General features: G+C 28.6%; 1 protein-coding gene and 1 pseudogene across 8 annotated transcripts in view; one reads left to right on the forward strand and one right to left on the reverse strand.

The window, feature by feature from the left end:
• The window catches only part of LOC136091337 (TNF receptor-associated factor 5-like), a 103,146-nt gene extending 78,063 nt beyond the window's left edge, over positions 1–25,083 (forward strand). For 6 of the 8 annotated variants that reach the window (XR_010643911.1, XR_010643910.1, XM_065818768.1 and 3 more), the window contains exons 8-9: positions 15,078–15,203; positions 24,721–25,083. Coding sequence is in view for 4 of the 8 variants with exons in the window: in XM_065818768.1 (XP_065674840.1) it covers positions 15,078–15,203; positions 24,721–24,861 (267 nt within the window). In the remaining 4 variants the exon portion in view is untranslated. Of the gene's footprint in view, positions 1–14,899; positions 14,994–15,077; positions 15,204–19,334; positions 19,409–24,720 lie in introns of those variants that run through there. The other 2 variants (XR_010643912.1, XR_010643913.1) reach the window with 2 other exon arrangements.
• On the reverse strand, positions 22,150–22,816 carry LOC136091336 (signal peptidase complex subunit 3-like; annotated as a pseudogene).
• Positions 25,084–25,519: the final 436 nt, after the last annotated feature.

Consider the following 25,519-nt stretch of genomic DNA (forward strand, 5'->3'; position numbering starts at 1 on the left):
TGGATATGGGACTTATACGGGTTTCTCAGCGGGATCCCAGAGAGGATTATCTAGGGCCCTGTATGGGGGCAGTATAAGGTACGCTCTCGAATGTCCATTTGAGTCCTAGATGTTTCCTATTTTCACTTTTACGGTTCCCAGGCGCCTGCAAAAATCCTATAAGTATCCGATTTTCTAATTTTCTAATAAACAATATATCCATAATACGTATCTTAATATGTATCTATTTTTATTGGTTTGTATAATGTGCATGCAAATTAACGATAAAAATTATAGATTTCTATACTAATAATTGTTTATGTATTTGTACAATTTACATAATGATTTGTTATGTATTATTTTTAATGCATATATTAAAATGTTGTCTCAATTGCCGGTTATTTTCATAACTTCTTAATTTAAGGGGGCTGTAAGCTTTGCAGGGTCATCAAAACTAACCACTAAAAGATTTTTGCATGAAGTTTAAAAATTTTCAATAAATATTAATTTTATTAGGCGTTTTTGTTTGTTTCCAGGCTCTGATCAAAAGTGTCCTTATTTGAACATGAAAGCATCGTTATTTAATATTAGCATAAATATAAATATTTAGTTATGTCTGGAAGTTAGCTATTCTAATACCAAAAATTAGCTCCAATAACCATGCTGTACACTCTCAATTAAAAGGTGTTAGATTACACTAAATGGTGTGCAGCATGGAAAACACCATAACGGTGTTGAATCATAATACCCGCATGAAAATTATATTAAAAAACACCGCTTCAGTGTATTTCATGGTGCAAAACTTCTCAGAGCTAATTTACATTTTTTTGGTGTTAATTTACTCTGTTTTGATGTATTGTATGCTGTGCACCTTTTTAGTGTCAATTTACATTGCTTTGGTGTTGATTTGCACCTTTTTAGTTTATTTCATTCATAACACTTTTTTAATGTTTATTTATACTGTTTTGATGTATTTCAGGCTAGTTTTAAACAAAATAAATCTTTTAAAAATTAAAATGCACATGGCCTACTAAAAAACACAACCTTCTATTCAGCTTAAATTGAAAAAAATTGAAATCTAGTTAAAAAACGCATTGTCTGTTGAATAAAAAAACTTTCTCAAAATATTTTATTTTATTTATTGCGCTCTATATTTTAGGTAAGTAAAAGTAAGTTAAAATTTTCAGTCTTCAACCAACCACTGTTTAATTTTATAATTGGAAATGCTTTGATAACACACAAAAATATAACAATAAGCAAGTCCCTAGTAGCCCTGTGGTGCAACGGACTTGCGTGTATTTTTAAAATGCATGGGTTAATAGCCAGCACTTTACATTACAAATCACGAATTTTTAAGTTTATTATTTTAACTCGCATGAGTTAAAATGTCAAACACTTCCTTTCAAACTAATAACCATAAACTAAAGTTTTATAACATTCATTTTATTCACTAATTCCAACTATATTTCATCATTTCAAATTACATCTTCACCTTTCAGCACCATTCAGCACAATTTTGCAAATACATTTCTTTAAAAATTATTAAAAGATTTTTCAATAAGCTCCCATTTTCATATAACCACTTCAAAACTTTCATTTAATTAACTTTACATGCTTTAAGCTTGTCTGACGGTGATATAGGCGGAAGTGGGATCCTTCTGCAGTAAATGATAAGTTTGCATTGATTTGTAACGCAACATCAAGCCAAATTGAAACATATTTAAAAATTAAATTTGACATTTTTTATTTGATGCCTTTCAAATTTATTTAAGAACAGAAAGCTATTCTTTTTCACTGCTAAAATGTGAATTGAAGCTTTTCAGCATACTCCTTCTCTTTAAAATACATTGGTGGGTTAATCTGAGAAAAGATATTTAAAAAAAAATGGAAATTTTATTTAAAAAGTTTGATAAAGATTTTTGTCGATATAAAAACATTTAGCAACTTTAGGTATGTGTAGTTCATTTTAAATAGTTTTATGGAACACGACACAATCATTAAATTTGGAAATAGTAAAAAGATAATTAAAGATCTTCAATAACATCGTTTGATTAAAACTTCTGATATTCATCTTCTTAAAGAATTCTTTAAGTTGGTGATTTTCTTTGATTAGACATAAATGGAAGTGAAGCTATTGCTACGCTAACCGGGTATATTGTAGGGATAAGCTTCAGATCGTATAGCACACGAAGTTTGCTATACAATCTGAAGCTTATGCTGATGCTCCTTTGCGTATTAAATTTTTATCAAAATGTTCTAAGCAGATCACAGATGATTTAATGACAATGCAGAATTTTCTGTTAACAAATTTGGCCAAATATATTTTCTCTCTCAAATCATCATCCTTAAAAAGTCAAAAACAATCTCACCACTATTATAACTAGAATTACAACAACAACACAGCATTCATTAACCATTATTACTTAATATAACTAAAAAGCAGAAAACAAATAATAATACAAAGTATGGTGAAGTTTAGTGGAGATTTCTATTAATCCAATGCAAAAACTTATATCATATCTCAGATTTACATACTTAAAATTTATGGCGAAATAATCGAAATATTCTAAGAAAGTTCCAATAGAATATACCAATAGAATATACCAATAGAGTATACTAATAGAAATCCAATAGAATATTCATTTTTCCAAATGCCCTTCTATATTTTTTTAAATTTAAGCAGAGTAGGAGATCGTGCACACTTCTCAAAATGTAGTAATGAGCCTTACTACTAATTACCCCTAAAATTTTATCACAGATTGTCAGTATAAAGACCTTGGGAGTTGCCTCGAAGTTTTTAAAAATTATAAATTCAACACATTTTGAGATATCAATTTTTTTTATTTAAATAAATGTATTCCTTATTTGTACAGTACAGTTGATTTGATCAGTTTTAAGGCACTAAATTCCATGGCACACTTTGATTCTAACAAAATTTAAAACTTAAATAATACAAGTCGTCTTAGAATTTTAAAAGAATGTCAAGTTTGGCTACTGTTTGGCAACTTTGGTCAATCCTAGATAATTTTTTTTTTTGTTTTTTTTTTTTTACAACAGTCATTATTATATAACTCAAAGTAAATCATATTTACATGTCTCTAGTTTATATAAATGTCTACCACAAATATTTACAATATCTAAAGAGCGTTAACAATGCTGTTTTACGCATGCGCGTTTGACATTTTAACTCATCCGAGTTAAAATAATAAACTTAGAAATTCTTGATTTATAATATAAAGTGCTGGCTATTAACCCATGCATTTAAAAAATATACGCAAGTCCGTCGCACCACAGGGCTACTAGGAACTTGCTTGTCGTTATCGTTGAAATTATATATTATTTGTTGAAAATATATATTAACATATATTAGTAGTACTATGTAGTTGTAAAGAAACTCGCTAACAATTTTTATTTATTTTATTATTTTTTTTAATTTAGGTTTTATTTCTTATTTATTTATTTATTTTTATAGCTTAAATTGTTCTATTTACATTTTATTATATTAATTGTTCTTTTATATTAATATATATCGATAAAATGGATTTTGTTAATTATGAGATCTTTTAGTTTTTTCTTCAGGGGAATAAGATTATGCAACTTAGTAAGTTCTATATTTTGAGGTATTATTTTTTTGTATAAATAGAGGCCACGGTATACAATTGAAAATCTCGAAAATTTTGTTTTTTTTTTATGGGCAGTGTAAAGCTTCCGGTTCCTCGTGTGATATATCTGTTGGCGTTGGTTTGAAAAAAGTTATTAGTAAAATGAGTTGGGACAGGTCCGAGCTTATATTTGAGCATAAATAAAACATTTTGGTAGATGTTAATTTGATAGATATTTATAGCATTTAATTTTTTAAGTAAAGAATCGGCATGAGTGAATTTATTTTTTTTTTAAATCAATCTTGATGCGTGTTTTTGGTGTGTATACAGAGAACTTAATTTAGATTTATTTGTACTTCCCCAGGCAATATTAGCATATGTTAGATAACTTTGTATATAAAAAAAGTAGAGAAATTTCAGATTCTCCTGGGAAAGTATAGTTTTGACTTTGTAAAGTATGCCGATACTTTTTGATATTTTTGTATTTAATGTTTTTATACGGGCTTTCCAAGAAATCGTTTCGTCAATAGTTATCCCAAGATATTTAATAGTTTCAGTTCTTTCGATGTTTATGTTATCAATTTTTAGTAATGGTAGCATGCTTGGTATTTTGTTTTTTTGCTGGTTGGAATGAAACAAGATGTATTTTGTTTGTTCTTGATTTAAAGATAATTTGTTTAATTTAAACCAAATGTTTAGACTCTCAAGATCATCATTTGCAAATTCAAAGAGATTTTCAATTGATGCTGAAGAATAAAATAAATTTGTGTCATCAGCAAACATTATTGCATCGAGTTTTTATAGTGATTGTGGAAGATCGTTAACATAAATGAAAAATAAAAGAGGACCAAGAATGAAACCTTGGGGATCTCCGCATTTTATTTTTTGTTAAATAGAATATTTATTATCGTTCGAAATAACACATTGTTGTCTGTTGCACAGATAACGTTTAAACCAATCTAGGCTAATATTTTTTATTCAGTATTTTTCCATTTTTTTAGTAAGATATCATGATTAATTGTGTCAAATGCTTTGGATAGGTCTATAAAAGTTCCTAATACAAATTGCTTTTTATTAAAAGAATCACTTTTGCTATTAACTAAATCTAAAATTGCATATTTTGTTGAGCGCTGTGCTTAAAAGCCAAATTGTTTTTTATTTAAGAATTTGTTTTCAATTAGCTATTCATATAACTTATTGTAATTTTAAAATGAATATTAATCAAATAAAATCCAATCACTTATATTATTCGGTTCTGTGAATCAAAATAGTTCTTGTTTCTTTTTTATTTAAAATACTTTATCAAGTTTTATTAAAATCTATTTTTAAACTGACTAGCACATAGGTTAAAAAATGTTAACATCTCAGAAAGGTTGTTAAAATATTTTAGATTGTTAACGGTAAAACTAAAAACACATTTTTTGCTGGCATGGATGTATTTTATGTTCCTCTGAGCAACTTGAATTTGTTTTAATGTTGTTTTCATTTTAGCATCAGCTGATTCTTAAGACTGTTCACAAAACCTTCCCAATGATAATTCATATCTCTCAATGAATATCTTAACATGGGAAATGATTGAACATGGTTAAACCTAGTTACAGTACTCCTGCAAAATTGTATGACTCAACTCCAAATCATTACGGTCCTTTTTCAAAGGTTTGTTACAGATTGTTCCCAAACGTATTGTAGACAACCCTGTCGAATTTTCTTTGCAGAAAAAGAAAACTGGATATTCTTTGGGTTAATATAATTCAATATAACTCTACTTATGTTTCCTTCAAAACTTCTTCCGCGGTACCATTGACGCATTGCATTTATCTCACTTTAAACTCTAACCAAAAGCAAATGATACATTCAGCCAGATGGTTGACCAAACCCATCAACGTGTCTAGCTCTGGAGGAGGTATAACATCTCGTATTAATCTATCATCTTCTTTTTAAGAAGATATGGACAGACAGCATTTATAAAGTTCGAAATGTTCTTGTAAGGATAACCAGCATCTACATATTTTTGATACCAGTGTTTAAGTTTCTAAATGTTCTAAGGCTTCTAGACTCAAGACTTGACTCACCCTTACACCAACTACATGCAAAGTTTCCCCTTTGACTTGAAACTCCAATTAGAATGTTGAGTAATTTCATACCTCATTTTAGTAAAAATTTTTACGTTTATGGTTGCTAAAATTTATAATCTTGGTTAAGTTATTTTTTGTTTCAGAACAGCTTTTAACATATGCAAGGACCAATTAAGTTTTGGTACCACTTTATGTGACTAATATGATCTCTCATCCTCAAACCTATACATAACTGGATTGAACAAGCTCGCAAGTATCTTCAATGACCCAACAAAGAATCAATTCCTACTCTAACTAAAGTGGTTGTGGCAACCTGATAGCAATATTTCATAAAAAGTTTTCAAAATTCTGACAAAACTCTGATAAAAACAATATCTCAAAAGCAAACACTATCTACCTGATTCATTATTGGTTCACTTTTCTCTTCCATGAAGATATTCACAACGCCACATAAATCATTCAGATATTTGGTTAACTAATTTTTCTTCTATGTTTGCTTTTAACTTCATACCATTCTTTCTCAATTCTTCCATATTTGGTTCAAACTTCATACCATTATTTCACATAAAGGCTTGGACAGAAAAAAATCTAAAATCTTTTTCAGAGTAATATAGTTCTCTATTTTCCGCTTCACTCCAAGAGTAACTGTGATTAGTGCAACTTATGTAGATAGTTTAACTTTAGTGCAAATATCTTTGTCTTCATCCATATATGTTTGCTTAAGCATAGAATAAACTAGATTTTTTTGATTATGATTTTTAGTTTGAGGTAGTAGCTTTACAAGATTTTTGGACTCTAGGCCTGGTGAGTACTGATGACCTTTGCTTCCGCATATCTGCCTAAAACATTTAGAGTAAACTTTTAAGTTATTTAAACTAGCTGGGGCTTTCTTTTTGTAAAAATATTCATTCTTGCCTTTTTCACAACTTGTATAATTTTGACAGTCTCTACTGGTCACAAATGAATAAAAATTATCTTTGGTCCGCTTTTCCCTGAATTTTTTAGGTATATAATTACCTCTTTTTACTTAAAAATATATACTTGCTGTTTGGCCACAGACAATTAGGAAAGGTGATTCACTAGATACTCTAAACTTTGCAGACAAAGGAATTTATTAGGGATTTCTATGTAGACAGCAAACCCATATCAATCTTCTTATTTGGTTGTGGTTTCTTTTAGGTGTTACTCTTTCCCATCGTAAAAGAGTAAAGGGGAAATTTTGTTAGTTACTGAAGTTTATATCTTCAATGTTGTGAAGACTGCAGATGTGTACACTTGCATTATTTACATGTTGTTTACTATTTTATTAGTACGCGACTCCCGAGTTTTATGAAATTAAATTTTTTCCTAACATTGCACAGTGGGCTAATTTTCAAAAAAGCTGGCCAAAAGTCAAAAAAAAAAAATCACTATTGTGATTTTATTATTTTGAAACTACATAAACAAAGCCCTGTTGCATTTAATTGTATAAGAAAAAATTGTATAAATTTTAAAGTTACCTAAATCTACGCAGTTAAACATCTGTTATTAAAAACACTTAATAGGCATTTTAAAAACAAAAAAAAAATGTGGTCAAATAAGTATCGTTTACAAAAAAGTTATTTATCGTTACCAAAAAACTAACCATGGACGATACTATTCAAGGTATTTATATAACATTTTAGTAAAAAGTTTTATATTATTTCTCTAAATTTTATGCGAAAAGTGCGAACAAAAAAAGTACAGAATAAAGTTTATTTATTTTCTTTAACCTATTTTTCAAGCATTGAAAAAGTAGTGAACCCACGAGATTCCGCTTGGTTATAATTCGGATGTTGTTCATAAAAGTGTATTCTAAAGATTGATTAAAAGAAAAGGCACCTATTTTTGCCTATTACTTCATTAAATTATATTGAGTAGTGCTAGTCGTGTTTTTTAGTAAACAAAATGGCGGTGTTTTGTTTTCTTTACAAAATCAGTCAAATTGTATATAGATATAGTTATTATGTTTCTTGAGAAACTGATTTTGTTAAGTGCAATAAAACTACAAAAAAATTAGTAGCACACATGAATGAGATTTTGACAAAGTTAGAGTGTAGGGGGGGGGGGAGACAAACCCCTCGGTTGCGACGTCTTTTTTACCTCAGCTACGACGATTTTTGTATAGTTTTATTGAATTTTACAAAACCAGTTTCTCAAAAAGCATAATAACTATATCTATATGCAATCATATGATTAACAGTGTGTTTTACCTTTCTCTTATATATCGCATTTATATAATATAATATATTATCGATTACTTTTTACTTTATTTTTAATTAGTTTAGTAAAGTTATATTTTTTTTATAATTTTTTCAATTATTATATTTTCAATTAATATCTAAGGTTCACAAAAAGATCATTTGCAAATTCCTCGAATTGAAATTTTTGAAATTTTAAAAAACGAGTTATCTTCAGATCTAGATGACCAGCTTAATATTTTGCAATCACAGTTCTGTCTAAGAAGAAAAATTTGTTTCCAATTTTCAACAGATGATAAAAAGAAACTAAAAAATGTATTGACAAAATTAAAAATAAAATGGAAAAGCAGTAATCGAACAAAAAAAATATTTTTGAAGACACATGACACTAGGTTAAAAGCCTCAACAAATATTTGTGTAAGTTATTTAATGCTTATCTCTATTAAAGTTTTAAACTTTTTTATATTTACTAAACATTTAAATAATTTCAGATTGTTCAAGCACGAAATAAATAGAGAAAAAGCCATAGTGCAATGGGTCGACCACCTTTGAATTTTGATGAAGCTAGTGAACGAACGAAACGGCGAAAAACAGAGGAAATGCGTTCGACATTTAGTTCATCCGAGTTAGCATTGGCTTTTCAGATGAGTCTTCGGGCATCAGGAGCATGCAATGCCGGAGTTACAGTTAAAGATTTACCTTCCACAACTCAACACCGAGTCGCAAACTATATAGAGAGCCTTAAATTGTCCCAAATTTCACAAACATCTGAACTATGTGCTGAAACAGCTCTTTCTTTACTAATGGAAGCAAAGCTTTCTAAATATCAATATTGCATTATAAGAAGTGCTGCAATTGCGAATAGCTCTTCTTTTTTACCATCTTACGAAAAACTTAAAGAAGCCAAGAAAATGTGTTACCCTGAAGATATAACGGTAACTGAAATAAGCGCCGAAGTAAAACTGCAATCTTTATTAAATCACACTTGTTTAAGAATTATAAAAACTCAACAAAATGTAATTGACTCCTTGAATGTAAATACTTTATCAAATTTTATTTTAATTCTTAAGTGGGGGTTTGATGGCAGTTCCGGCCATAGCGAATATAAACAGAGATTTGCCGATGGAAGAAACTCAGATGCAAATGTTTTTCTGACTTCACTTGTACCATTACAACTTTTGTGTACAAATTCAGTTTTGGTCAAGATATTATTCTATGGAAAAATAGGACACCCTCGTCTACTCGATTTTGCCGACCTAAGTGACTTCAATTTCTTCACGAAAATGTCCATACAAGCATTAATGAAAAAGACTATATTGAAGATAAAATTAAATCACTGGTTCCTCTCATCATTGTTCAACATGAAATAGAAATTAAAATACATTATAAATTGGTTATGACAATGATTGACGGAAAAGTTTGCAATGCAATAACATTGATGAAATCAACAATGCGGTGTTATTTGTGTTCTGCTACTTCGAGTCAATTCAATAATATCAATTTCGTTAAAGAAATAAAAGTTGACGAATCAAAATTGGAATACGGTTTATCAACGTTGCACGCATGGATTCGCTTTTTTGAATATTTTTTGCATCTTGGGTATAAACTTGGAATAAAAAAATGGCAAGAACGTTCTGACATTGAAAAAAGTATAATATTACAACAAAAATTGTTAATCCAGAATGCTTTTAAGCTGCAGCTAGGATTAATAGTTGATCGACCGAAACCAGGATGCGGTAATACAAATGACGGAAATACAGCTCGAAGATTTTTTAAAAACTCACAAGTGTCTGCTGATATTCTAGGAGTGGATTTAGAGCTAATAAATTGGTTTCATGTAATTTTACAGGTATTATCTAGTGGCTTTCCAATAGACGCAGACAAACTCGATAACTATTCTACCAAAATTGCACTACTTTTTGTTGAAAAGTATCCTTGGTACAACATGCCTACAACAGTACACAAAGTACTTATTCATCGAGCCTTAATAACAAAAACAGCAATACTACCCATAGGACAACTATCTGAGGATGCACAGGAATCGAGAAACAAAGACTTAAAAAAATATCGCGAAGATTTCTCGAGGAAAAATTCCAGAAAAAATACAATGCATGACGTTTTTTGCAGACTTCTGGTTTCGTCAGATCCTGCAATATCTTCACTTTTAAAATCTCATGCAAAAGTTAGCAGATCTTTGTCTTCTCAAGCTTTACAAATGTTATTACCTCCGGAGATTAACGAAAACTCTGAAACTCATTTGTCTGTGATTGAGTTTATTAACAATATTTCAACAATAAATGATTCAGATGACAGTGGTAATTTATTTTGAAGTAATATAAATGAAACAATTATGATAAATGATGCAAATAAAAGTTTTCCTTGTTTTCCTTGAACAAATAAATAAGTAGAAAAAATAATGAATTTTTCAATTTATTTTTTTTAACATTGCGGCATAATAATACAGTCATAATACATTATATATCGGTATTATATATAATGTTTATATATGTAATGTAAATAATACATTAGTCTATTGAACTTAAATGTCGAATTAGAACTAATTGGTTAAACACGAAAGCCCAAAGGCATTCCTAATGATTAATGTTTTTAAAACACCGCCATTTTGGATCTACTATTATTGAATTTTGGTACACTTATGTCAAATTCAAAGTTGGAGATTCAAAAAAATACTTTACAGAAATTTTCCATTTATTATAATCATTTTTTGACTTTTGGCCAAGTTTTTTAAAATTCCGCCCACAGTGCATTGTGAGGAATAACTTTTTAGTGTTTATTATCAACACAAATTTTTTTTAGAAACTAGAATAGTCTTTTAAAATAGCTTTATTTCTATGTGTTTTTAATTGTACTTAATGGCTTTATTAACGAGTTTATTAATGTCAAAACTTTTTTAAACTTCTGTGATAAAGTTAATGTCCAAGATATGCTCTTTTTTTTGATCCTGTTTTTATTTAAGATTTTTTATTTATCTTTAAAACTTTCAAATTTTACTAAAAATTTTTTTGTAGAAGGCACCCTATTTTTTGTAGTACCTAATTGCCGTTTTCCTTTATATAAAATTATATTTGTATATATATATATACAGGGCCGTCCTGAATAGGTCTCTCATTTCAAGGGGTCGTTTATTATTTTTGCCTATTGTTGTTTGTGTGTTTTGTCGTATATGTTTAGAGACCTAAAAAAACAAGAAGCTTTTTGATATTTGACATTTTGCCAACCACTCTTAAAAACTTCCAAACTGAAATGCTAAATGCGCCAACTTAAATGCATATATAACTGCTCTTGGGGGTGGGACACCCCTTCACTCTCCGCTCGGGAAAACACTGTATATATATATATATATATATATATATATATATATATATATATATTAATGAAAAATCACTTAACAAAAAATAAGAAATTTTTTTGTTAAGTGATTTTCTACTAATATATAATTGCTCTGTTCTTTTTAGAACATTGAGTACTCTATTTTGTAGAATACATTTTAAAGTTGTTTAAATATATATATATATATATATATATATATATATATATATATATATATATATATATATATATATATATATATTTCCGTATATAAAAACAAACATTTGATACTAGAGTGTGTTAAGCCACCACCATACTCACCTCCTGTTCAAACATAACTCACATAAATCCTAATGGTCTGCAACAAAATAAAAAACAATGGATGCGCCATAATTAGAGTTTAAAATAAACAGGTAGCCTATACTTAAACCTAATTTTTGATGCCAGGTTGTTTGCATTTTGATAAGAATTGATAAAGTAATGAAATTTTTAGTAAAGGAAAACTTTATTTTGACCACAGTTTCTTTAATAAATCCATATATAAAATAATCTGTGCTAAAACTGGCACAGCTTTTGAAACTGTTCGATTTGATAATTTGTTCACCTTTAATTGTATTTAACTGTATTAATTCTTTCTCTAATGATAGGATAGATTAGGATAATATGAGCACCTTAAGCGATAATTTTTTTACTTAATTAATGTTATTTTTTAAGCTATTTTAAAAAGCTCATTTTTGAATAACATTTAACAACGATCTTGTTTTTCAATTTTTATCAATAAAGTTGAAATAAAAAAATTAATAGCGACAGGAGCAAGTAGAAGACAGAAGTCTTGTCACAAGCCCCTATAGTAAGCGTAAAATAATTTTACAAAGTCCTCATTATACAAATTTACAAATACTCGTTATATAAAACAGATTAAAAAATAAATACAACAAGTTGGAAAAATTATATAAATACATACAGTAAGAAATATTACAAGATTTTTTTTTTTATTTAAAAGTACAAAAATATGTTTGTATCTGTTAATTCAAGTAAATACGGTTTAACTATACTTTTAAAACAATTTATTGAAGTTATACTTTCATATTTTCATTAAGAACTATGTTCCACAGACGAGGCTCTCTATATGAAATTGAGTAATCAGATGTTTTAAAAGTTGACTTAGATAAACTGAAATTATGGGTATAGCACCTCGTTAAGTAGTTAAGATTAATTTTTAGAAATCGGTTATTAAAGAGTTTTGGAAGTATGTCATTTTGATATTTAAGCATGAATAACAAGTTTTGGAACACGTTTAACTCATAGACATTAAAAGCTTTAATTTCCCGGAGTAACTGCTCGGAGTGGGCGTATTTATGCACATTACTTATAATTCTACTGACTTGTTTTTGCTTAATATATATATTTTTAAATGCTCAAGGGCAAGTACTTGCCCAAGCAATACTACAATATATATACTACAATAGCTTATGTAGCTATTGATAAACTTTACTTAGTAGGTGTTTTGTTTTATGCATAATGGCTATAGTTTTAGATATTTTGTTTTCAACTAATGTAGTATGATTTTTCCAATTAAGATGTTCATTAAATATTCTTAAAATTTTAAGTGATGAAACTCTGTTTACAATATTGTTATATATTATTAGCTGAGGAAGTTGCAGAGGCAAGTTATCGGATTTAGACTGATGATGAAATAAAATGTACTTATTTTTACTGAAATTCAAAGAGAGTTTGTTTGATTTAAACCAGTCATTTATGTTTTACAGCTCACGATTCACTGTAAAGAAAATTGTTTTTATATTGGAATGGGTATAAAAAATTTAGCGTCATCAGCAAAAAGAACAAAATTAAGCATGTTTGAAGATAGGTAGATATCATTTACGTAAATCAGAATTTTTTCGTTTACGTTTTTCATTTACGTAAATCAAAGTTTCATTTACGTAAATCAGAATTTTAAAATTTTATTTTCAAGTGGTCTGGGTAATAAGAGCCCTTTCGCTACTTTTTTAAAACCTCTCTGTTATTAAGACTAAATTTAGGGTGTTCAAATATCTAAGTGGATTATGGTTAGGGATCCCTAAAAGTTGTTTGTTTGCAAAAATTTTGGATCCGGCATAACTGTTTTTGAAAATATTCCAATTTTCCCTTAAGGTGCTCATATTACCCTAATCTACCCAATATCGTAACGACGACCAAGAATATTCTTGGTTTTCGTTAATTTCTATATAGTACTGGTAGTTTTGAAATTTCTATCAATTAAATAATTTATATAAAAAATTATTTATAAGATATTTATAATTAAAGCTTTAAAGTTTTAACAAATATTCATAAAAAAAGTAAGAAAAATGATTGGAAAATAATTAACAGAAATTTTTATAAAGAGGATGAAGAGGTATGGTTTTATCTCTTCTTCCTTTGTGTTTTATTAGTTTTTGTATAATCCAGTTTGTTTTTTTTTATGAGAAATGGTTGTTATTGTTGAACTGAAATAGAGTTATATCCAAAAAAGATATTTTTGTCTTTTCTTCCTTTCTCGTGGTAAAAGATATTGATGATTGTTTGTTGTTGATGTAATACAAGATCATTATGAAATACTAAACTATATAATTCGGCTATTTATAGGCGTAATTTATTTTTGGTTAAGGGTAAAGGTTTAAAATATTTGAATCCCCGGTTTATTTCACTATATATTACCCGGGGAGTTATGAAGTTGTAACCGGGATTTTGTTTTATTATTGTTTTCATTATTGTATTCGTATTGTATTGTAATTGTATTATATTTTATTATTTTATACATTACTATATTCGTATTAAATATATTACTTCGGAAGTATTATTGAAGATTAAAGAGAGTTACAAAGCATATTTCGCTCTGTGCACTTTATTGCGCGGAATGAAACGAAGTAAATAAAATCTTTTAGAGCACGAAGGGACACAAATAGTAAAAAAATGCAACTTTATAATAAATAAGAATAAAAATAACAATGAATTTTGGTTCATGGAATTAGTTGATAGCTCGTTTGACCAGCAACATGATATTATTTGTTAAAAAGGGAAATAAGTTTCAACAAGTTTCACAACAACGAGACAGTGGCTCAAGAATGGTGTTTGTGTGTGCAGAAAAATGTTTTATACTAAATAATATAGTTTAAATGGTACGTACATGCAAAAAAAAAGTAACAAGAATAAAATATGTAGTTTTAATGCTAAAAAATGAAGATTAGTAAAACTCATGTTGACATCGCATCATCTCATTGTTTTGCCATGTTTTACTATAATATGGTATTGAATACAGTCTGATTCTACACACTTTGTTATACGTTTTAATGATGTTATTTAACATGCTCAAACTAATACCAAGTATATAAATATTTTTATTTAATTTTGAAGCTATTAACATTTAATTTCTTGTTTTCAAATTTTTATTGCAATAAAGTTTTCCGCATTAAACAAGGTTTCGTACATACAAACTGATCCGCGTGCAATTTCATATCTTGAATCATTATCATAGCTCGATGCTATCTCATGTTTAAAACTATTCTCACTAATTAGTCAAAAAAAAAAAAAATTAATATAACATTGGATTTAAGACATTATTCTCTTAAAGCACAGGACGTTAAAATAACGTTTTTTAAACGTCTTTTCAAACATTTAGGACGTTTTTTGAACGTTCAAAAAACCTCTTTTTTAGTTCACGTGTCCCTGGAATGGTAGAAACAAATTGCCTGGGGTTTTGATTGGTGAATGCAAATATATGCGTACAAATGTAAACTTAATATCATTTATACTTTATTCGTATTGGTTATATATATAGATTTTGTTATCATAGTTTTTATTAATATTATTGCGGAATATTTTATATTATGCAGGAAATAAGAAAAAAACAAGATGCTCAGGTCAAATCTTTAACCCAAAACCAGTTTTTAGCAACACTAAAAATGGTTGAACTTGAAAAAAAAATGAAAACAAAAGTTACCAAGCCTAACAAACAACAGGTAAGAAAATATTTTAAATAAAAAATTATTTGAAAATAAATTAAAAATCCCAAAAAAGTTGTCAAAATAATGTAACAACTCACTACTTACGCATTGCGTTCAGGACTAAAAATCCGTGACTGTGCGCTGATTATTAAAGTAATGTTTAAATAAAGTATAAGAAAATAGCGTTAACGAAAAAAAATGAAAAAGTAGGAAAAAAAAATAGAATAAGAAATTTATTTCTACATATTAAAAAGACAAGTGCTTAAAATCGTTGTTTTTTTGGTATTTTAAAAAGAAGGAAAATCTCAATATATTTAATTAGTTAAATTAATGGTTTAAATTCCCCGAAAAAATAAGGTTCAGATAACCAATATCGTTATTACCATTTTTACAGTCAAGTTATAAAAAAATTAAGTTAAAAAATCATAATATACGTGCATCTATGCGTCAATTTTTTCTTGTTATTACATGCTTAGTTAATCTAGGAGAATGGTTCCATTAAACTTTATTTATATTTTTATTTAATTCATAATGAAGCTCAACTGGTTTTTAAAGTATTCAACTTAAATCTATTTAGTCTGTCTCATACCAAACATACTTTAAACTAGTTATTCGTGTAGCCATACGTAATATGTTTTTGAGTTTATCAATCTCTTTTTGGTAATATGAATTCCATACAAATGCTGCAAATTACTAATGCCCATAAACTGATCACGTATGTAATAATTTCATTAAAATTTTATCTAAACGACAAAAAGTGTTCTTTATTTAACCAACCATTCTATTGGTTTTTGCTGCAATTGAGTTGATGTGATTTTCCCAATTAACGTTGTTCGACACCATAACAATGAGAAGTTTTTTTTGAATAGTTTCTTGCATAACTGGAATATTATGCTGAGTCGTATCAAGTTTAAGGCACATTAAATAATGATAGTTCAAGTTTGTTTTGCCGATAGACATAATTTAACACTTTTTTTTATTGACATTGAGTAGCCCTTTTTGCTCAATTCAATCTTAATAAAATCTTAATTTAGGCTTGCTGTAGCGTTTGACTGTCCCTTTTATCTCACGTATTAAACAATTTATATAAATGACAAACAAATAGTCCAATATTTTATCCACATGATACTTGACTTAATACATTTTTCGATTTAGAGCTGATCATACCTAGAATTTTTATTCTTGATGCGATCTTTGTCTTTCATTGTTGAAAAAAAAATTAAATAAAGTACGTACTTGTTTATGGGGGAAAAAAAATATTCAAAAGCGAACGAATGTATACATAGAATAGGCAATGGTGGGGGTGTTTAATACAGCAAGTACGTACGCAATTTGACAATCTCTTGTTCTCTATCTCTCCTAAAACCGGGTTTTCTTTTTTTCGAACATAAACATTGAATTTCATAGTTATAAAAAGTTTAAAAAATCAATTCTAAGGTAATAGTAAAATTTTGAAAAATTGTGGGAAAGTATGTGTATACTAAACAACACTAAGGCACTATGTGGGTTTTATTTGAATTTTGAACAGATGATATGTATTTTGTGATACTTAGAACAAATACAACTTTATAATCAATGTCACTGCTTTAGTTTGAAAGTTAGAACCAAAGGCATTCTAAAACTTTATGGCTTTTCTCAGGTAAAACTGTCAAAAAAGTAGTTTACAGTTAGTATGAATGTACACCATTTAAAAAATTTTATATAGCTTATATTAACTCTATAGAATGCACAAATTGCAATCGAGAAAATTTTATTTTCGTAAAATACAAACGAAACTTAAGATTTTAACTAGTTCGGCTCAAGTTTTTTACTTGCAAGTTTGCATGATTTTAATAGACATACAATATGGTTTGGTGACTATTTTGACATATTTTATCTTTACTAGTAAAGTTTTGAATAATTGCAGGAAAGTATGTGTATACCAAGAAACACTAAGACGCGTGAGAGTCTTAGTGTTTCTTGGTATACAAATTTTAACTCTTTCGCTCGGAAATACGCCAAAAGGCGTACTTCCGAGCGAAAGGGTTAAAAACAACAACTTAACATGGTTTTATTATGAACTTTGCTTTTATTTTTGCTTTGAAAATCAGTTACATTTTGACTTCCTTAGGTCGCCGATTGACACAATCCTAGTTAAAAACATTATTGATGAGCTTAAAAATAGTAAGAATAATAATTCTAATGTTAAATAACTGATTTCTCATGATTGTATATATATATTTGTTCAATTTTTCTAACCTAAGAAAGTTAATTTAAGCTAATGACTTGAAATCTAAAATGTTATTTACACTTCTTATCTACCTTGTTTTAAAGATATTATTTATGCATAATTATATGTAAAAAGCACAAAAGAACATGTAATAAAGCTATATTTAATTAAGGTAAAACACAAGTACTCCATAGAAAAGTATTTTCATGTTCTTAGTGTCAATATATTTTCAAAGCAACAAGGTACTTTTTTGGTTTCTTAAATATATACTCATAGTTTTGTTAAAACTCGGACAACAATTTTTTCAAAATATGTAAGAAATAAAAGTGCAATTAGAATATGTTTTATTTATTCTAGTTAAAAATGCCTATGGAATGTTAAAAGGTTTAATTTTATTACCTGCATAAATGTTTCCGCCTATTTTTTTCTCAAAAAGCGTCTCTTTATTGAAAAAAGTGCTTTGTAAAATATTTCTTAAAAAAAAAAGTTTTTTATAGCAACATTGCATAAATTTAATGATAGGTATGTGTCAATCTTTATAAGTTATGTAAATATACTTATTTTCCTTTCAGAAAAACTTTACTTTAAGGTTCAGATATTACGATATCATAACAACATCTTATTTTTAATTTACCTCTATTTTTAGCTAAAAATACTTTGCTTTGAGTGGTCAAAAATTGAGCGAAGCGAAAAGGTTAAATACGTTTTAGTGTTGCTTGGTATTTAAATACGTGTTATTTGTATTTTGAAAAGATCATACATATTCTATCGTGGAACAAGTACAAATTTATAACCAATGTCACTGCCTTAGTTAGGGCTAAAGTTAAGGACATATGCCCTCTAAAACGTAATGCCCTTTCTCAGGTAAAGACTGTCAAAAATGTTGTTTACTGTTTGTATGAATTTTATACCATTTAAAAATTTAAAAAAACTTGATGTAGCTTATATTAACTTTAAAATGCAAAGATTGCAATGGAAAAAATGTCATTATAGCAAGTGCAATACTATTATGATTGGTTTAGTGCGAGAAAATTAAAAAAAACACTCAACTTAAAAGCAATTTACAGAAACATAATATTAAGGTTTCTAACAATTGTTCAAACTACTTACTGATATAGTCAGGTTTTGCTTTTGGGACAAAGCAGGTAGTCACTGCTGAATAATCAAAACACTAAAAATCCATAGTAGGACAAGGACCGCAAATAATTGTTATGGCTTAACACAAACTCCTTTGGAGCAAATGGATTTGAATCAGATTTTGCAGATTCTTTTTGTTCTTTGCTTATTTTTTCTCATATGTAATCTGAATTTTTAAAGTTTATTTAATTCAAATAGTTTGCTTAATTAGAAATTTCAAACTAAAAATTTAAGTTGTTTGCTACATTTGTGGTCCAGAACATATTTCATATGGCTAGTCTATTTAGGATGTTGATTTGTTCGAAAAAAATATGATCAAAACCTGACAACTCTATTGATCTTTTCTCCAATGGTACGAAAGTAAAATTTTCAATTTTCAACACTTATTTTAAATATTAAACTTCTAATTTATTCAAAAACTTGAAAAAAGAAATTTTAAGTAATAATTATATATTTATTTATATTAATAAAACTTTTTATCGTTTGTTATTGTTTTTATCGTTTGTGTACTAAGTTGAGCTTTTTCCTACTTTTAAAGTTACCAGAAAAACAGTGAAAAATGCACAATTTACGGTTAAATATCGGTAAAGTTGGTAAAAAAATTAAACAGCCATAAAAACTTTTTTTATTTCGTTTCAAAATAAAATCTTTATAAGATTTAGATCTAATATTATTATAAATAACTTTTATATTAATACAGTTTGAAATGTCATTTTTATCTCCTTTTTTAAAAAGGCAAGTTATAATGGCTTTGTTTTTGTGTAATAGACATTTCGTTATTTTTTTATTATTTCATTTAGAACTGTAACCAAACTTTCACCTAAAATGTCAAAATTGGATTTGTAGAATTCAACGGTTAAACCATCATTTCCGGGTGATTTATTATTTTTCATAGTTTTTATTGCATTTTCGACCTCACAAAGCATAATTGGTTTGTCTAATGAGCGTTGTTGTTGCTTGGTGAATTTTTTTATGTCTGTGCTCTCGAGTAAAAACTTTTGTAGTGTGACGTCATTATTAGTGTTTTTCACAGTTTTTTATAAAATTGTCAAAAACTTTTAGTAATATCTTGGGTGTTTTAGTTTTCATTTCCGTTTTTGTCTTTTATTAAAAGAATATGCTGGATTTTTCACCATCCGTTAGCCATTTTACTTTTGCTTTAATTTCTGCGCCGTTTACTTTATTTATTTCAAAGCTTTGAAAATTTACCTTTAGAATTTCGCTGAGGTATTTTATTCTGGGGTTTAAAGTAGGACTTTTTAGGAAAACTTTTCAGTTGCTTTTTGATTCTATATTCCTCAACTCGTTTATTTTTTTTTGCTTCAGATTTACTGAATTTTTGTGAAAAGTTTTTAATTTCTTGTTTAAGAAGATCCCAATCAGATGTTTTGTTTTCAGAATGATATATTTTTTGGCATCCTGTTTTAATAATGTTTGAAACGTTGTCAGTGTATTTATATTTGCTTAAGTTTTTATTATTTAGAACTCAGACTTCTTTTCCAATTTCTATGTTATTCATCAAAATGTTAGCGCAAATAGCATTTTGATGGTCTGAAAAAATCATTGGTTCATGTTCGATTGATATGAGTTGGCGCATGTGTTTGCTTATATATAGTCTATCAAGGCGAGAAAGAGATATAGTGTTTGTTGATTTGTATGTGTATTCTCGGGCATTTGGGTTAAAAAAACGCCAGGTATCTTCAATGTTAAGTTTAGTTAATAAAGTTTTTAAATTACATTTTGACAGGTATTTTTTCCTGTAAAATCACCCACGAGTATTGTAAACTGATTATTTGAGTTTTTAATTTTTATTTTTTTAGATATGTTTTTGAATAACTTTTTTCTTTTGATTTGATCAGTGTAGCTCGAACCAGATTTTGCGTAAACATTTATTATTAGAATAATGTGGTATTCGTTTTCCACTATAATATAATTATAATGACCATCAAGGTCTTTGAAGTGCTCAATTATTTTAAAGTTATAATTAGTTTGGTTAGTTAAGATTAAAGTACCACCAGTGTATAACGTAAAAAACTCGAGAAAAAACCTGGATTATTCCATTGTTGAATAAAGTTTTTTGCGTCTTGCGTATATAAATGGTTTTTTTTGCAAAATATAAAAATCATAATTTGTTTTTTTTAGTTTTTTAATAATAATTTTTCGCTTATTTGCGTCACCAAGGTTGCATATACTAGCAGAAAAAATTGTTTTGCCTCCGTTTTTGTTTGAGTGCGGTTTTTAATGACATGACGAAAGAGAGTGAAAGAATGTGCAGAAAGCATAATGACAGAAGGTTTTAGAATACATTTTCTTAGAATATAAAAATATAAAAAACAAAAAAATAAAAAATACTTGCAGATATAAACTTTATAAACTAAATATTTATTCATACCGCCCTTTGTCGTGCAACTCTTTTCGAGCCTTCCTTTTGGGGAGTCGGCGATGGTGCATTTCTGGTACAAATATTTTTGTCGTTTTTTTTATTTCGATCAACTCGCCTTCTTCAACATCGCTTTGACTTTCGCTGTTTCTTTTTAGTTTTAGTTTTTCTTTTTGTTTTTGGTAGCGGCTTTTAACGACTTGAAAGCTTGGTTCTGTAGAAACACTGACAGGTATTTTGCTGTCAGTGTTTCTACAGAAACTCATATTTTGCTGTTTTCTCTTTTTCTGCCTATTTTTCGCTGTTTATTTCGAGAGGCTGATTTCTTTCTTTGGGTTTTTCTGTTGAGTACTTAATAATTTTTGAGGGTTTTTTATGTGAAATGCATCGTTGTTGGGGAGGGTGTGAGTGCAGCATTTTTTGCAGAGAAAAGATTTCCCTGCACAATTTAGAGCAATATTTATTCCATCAGTTTCGATCGTATGTGAAATTTCTTCTAGTCTTACAGAAGGTTTTATTTGAATCAACCTTCGACCGTCTTTCATATTTCTGTTAAAGCGGTATGCTTATAAAAGCTGCACTTGTGCTGAAATTTCTTCTAGTCTTACAGAAGGTTTTATTTGAATCAGCCTTCGACCGTCTTTCATATTTCTGTTAAAGCGGTATGCTTATAAAGGCTGCACTTGTGCTAAAATTTCATCGTCCTCAATTAGAGGGTCATATTTAACGGTTATTAAAAGATCAATACTCCGTATCTTAGAGTTTATGTTCTGGTTACTACCAGACAATTGTATACTTGTTTCATTAACGATAATCGCATCTTCTTTTTGATTTATTTCTATCACCCAGTTTCCTCTGGTATGGTATGTCAAACTGCTGACTTTATTTTCGCTAACAATTAGAGATATTTTTTTGATAAATTTCCTGGGCTCGATTTTCTTGATATTTCTTGTTAAAAATTTTGCTAGGATTCATAAACACATTAATATCAATAACACGCTCCATACGATGAATTTTGTTCGAGACCACTCCAGCGTAACTAGCCATTACAAACCATCACCAAATAAAATTAAAAACGGACACCTTATTAACACAAATAGAACTATCTGTTTTTTTTTGCTTTTTTACTATCCATTTTGATTGTTAATTTTTTTTTTTTTTTTTTTTTTTTTTGCAAAAATATTGTTTTAAAATAAAGCAAACCAAGTGAACGTAATTACGCTGAATTATATAAATAAAGGAGAAAATTTTAAAGAAAATTTAAATTCGCTAACAAAAACTTTCAATTTTTATTCACACAAATTGAAACTTTAAACCCAATACTAACTGTTGACGTAAGTGTCGGGAAATGAAAAAACGATTTGATCGGGAGCTCTAATTCTGGGTAGAATACCAGCATTTGGTATCAAGTTCCGTGAAAGAGTCAAGGTAATATTTTTATAACCTTTTAAACCAGCGCCATCATCAAAAAAATAATATTTGCTGTTCACGTCTTGAAGATCTAAATATGCATTTTCACCACGCTTAATGATTTTGTCCCATAAAATAACTTGGTTTAATTCATTGCTTTTGGTTTTATACTCTGAAGTCAAGTAGAGAAAGAGTTGCTTTACATTCCAATTAAATAATGGTTCTAAATCTGACCCATATCATTCTTTGCTCGAACAGCAATAAAGTCTCTAACATGTTTTACAAGTTGCTTACTGACAGCATAGGTAACATTGGGACTCATGATAAGGCAAGAGTATATATGTAGATAAAAAGCAGCCTACTGTGATAGCACCCAAAACTGATAGACAATATGCAAAAACAACATTGAGGCGACTTAAAACAGTATGCATGCTTGAGTTGTCACAATATCCAAACTCCTGTGGAAGAAATACAGTTAATGAAAAGCAATTTCGTGATTGTTAATAACTTTTGAGTTTACCGCCAATTCGGTTTAAATTAAGTCGCTGTAGCTGGCGCTTTTATTTCAGGGTTTTAATCGATATTATTTTCTGCTTAATTCCGATTCGGCAAAGATAGCTTGTGGGTGAGTATTAAATTTTCTAATCTTTTTTTTTTTCATTTTTTTTTTAATAAAAGGGAAAACATAACAAAATTTAGTTTAAATGAAAAACCACATCATTTTGTTCAATATTAATATAAAAATATACTACATATGTGGGATGACGAGGGTAGCAATGCAAACGAAATATTTGTATTTTGTTATTTTACTTTGATATAAATAATTTTAATCCTTAAAAAAAAAATTCGCTTCTTTAATCACGAAATATTCCGTTTCTTTAATAAAGTTAAAAAGCTCTATTTAATTACTAAAGGGTGGACAAATAACCACCGCAGCAACAAGCTATTTATTTTCCGTAAATCATTTTTACAATAGCTTGGATAATTATAATAATAATAACAATAATAGTAATAATAATAATAATATATCGCAATGATTTCAAATACTGTTGACACTGCATAATCAGCTGATGATAGATGGCAACATGGTGGGTTTTCTTCATTAAATGTTACAGCAATATCAATGGACACAGGTAAAGTTCTAGATTACAAGCCAATGAGTCATGCAAAGCACGTAGTCTAAACTTAAAACTTAAAGAAAATAATCCTGTTGCATTTGAAACTAGAAGTCATGACATGTAATGGCAATAGCATGGGATGGAATTATCATGGTATGGAATTATCTGGCATTGAAGTAATGGGTGCACAAAGAATATAAGTTTATTAATATTATTTATTAATATTAAGTCGTTCTAATTCAGAAAGTAAACTAAGGTTTGTTAACTATTATGGTGCAGGCGATGGTAGAGGATCCAAATAGACCAACATCTAAAAAACGGCGACAATTTATTAAAATAAAAAAAGATCTCTCAGAGAATGACCAAGAAGGTTATCTATGTGATCCTGGTTCTCGTTCTTATAAATAACACATTTTAAATTGAGTATTTGACATTTTGGTTTGGTAAAATGGTTAATGTAATATTTAGATGTTTTTATCCCAAATTGTAAATTTCTAACCTCCCGGCCATCCTATTTTACTAACCGTACGTCAGATTTGCACTAAAGGTTTATCGTATCTAATTTTACAAGAGGAACTAAAAGTTTTACCATACTGTTAGGAGTTTTTGATTTATAGAAGATTAAGTTCACAAAAATGCATTTATTTAAATACGCCATTTTGAAAAACTCAGCATAGCTTAAATACTTTTCTCTTTAGAACAGGATTTAAAATCCTGTTATACAGTGGTTTCTCAGGATATATTGTCAAAAAGATTTTTTTAATAAAAAATTTTTTGAGGGTCTTATACCTTAAATAAAAGATAAACTCTAAAACTTGATATATAATATGTTTAAGCATTACGTAATTTCACGTTTACATAAGTTAGAAATTGGTGTACACTTCGTTTCCGTTTTCTTATAATAAAAGTCTTGTGACTCTTTCTCCGAAGGGTTTTGTGTCAAACTTGCTGAAATGAGTACAAACACTGCTAACATTATTAAGTTTGGCAATATTATATAGAGATAATCCAGGGGTCGATGTTGTATAACTTTTAACGGCGTAAAATGCTACCGACCGAAGTTTTACTCCTTGCATTTTTACAGCCATAAATTCATTTTCCCTACCCCATGATAAAACTTTTCCGCATCCCATTCTAAGAACTTTTATAAACCGCCTAAACTAACCACCTAAACATCCATAGATGGCGTTTGCCGTAATCCTCCCCTCCCTTCTCCCCCCCCTCCTCCTCCTCATTAAGTAAAAATGACCGCATATTAATTTCTTTTTCATCTTTTAGGTAAACACCCAGGAAAACCACGACGAGGAAATCAATTTACAATTCCTCATCGACAAGACACGCCAGTCGATAGCAGACTATGAAATACGACCTGGCGTCGATTATGGGCCTAGATTTTATGATAGACTCAACACCAAATGATACAATTCTTTAAAAATATATTAATATAAAAACAAAACGGCTTAACTTGTGGCTTTATAATTATGTAAATAAAATTTTGTGAAATAAGTTTAATCACATTTTTTTTTTAAACATGACAGTAAAAGTGAATGTAATCTAAATGTAATGGAAAATAAAAATCATTTTAAATGAGATGTAAAATAAATCTATATATATTTTTTTAATATATTCAGTGGTTCCTGATCTTTCTCTTTCCTTTATCTGCCCTGCCCAGAACTTCAAGAAATTACGAAGTCGTGACAGCAAAACCTATGTGAAAACCAAGTACCTTTATATTTCAGTATTTTTTCTAAAGTATCTGTGCAGTGTCTGTTTAGAAAAATATTTTTTTCATAAAGTAAGCCCAAAACCAAGTCCTACCTAGCTCACTCTCTCCACATTGACGTGTCGTTTTTTTCAACGTGAAAGGAGGGAGGAGGGGGTAAAAAAAAAAGGGGAAATGTCGATATTAGGAATAGCCAATTCTGAAAAAACAAATGAAAAAGTATCAACGAAAACTGTGCAACAGGTAGACTATAGGGGTTTGTTCCTAACACAGCTAGTTACCTTTTGAGCCACGCCCCGTGACCTAGGCAAGCAAAACTCTCCACAATAATTTAAAAAATTCCAATTTAAAAAT

The sequence above is a fragment of the Hydra vulgaris genome, chromosome 15 (genome assembly GCF_038396675.1).
Source record: "Hydra vulgaris chromosome 15, alternate assembly HydraT2T_AEP".
NCBI lineage: Eukaryota > Metazoa > Cnidaria > Hydrozoa > Anthoathecata > Hydridae > Hydra > Hydra vulgaris.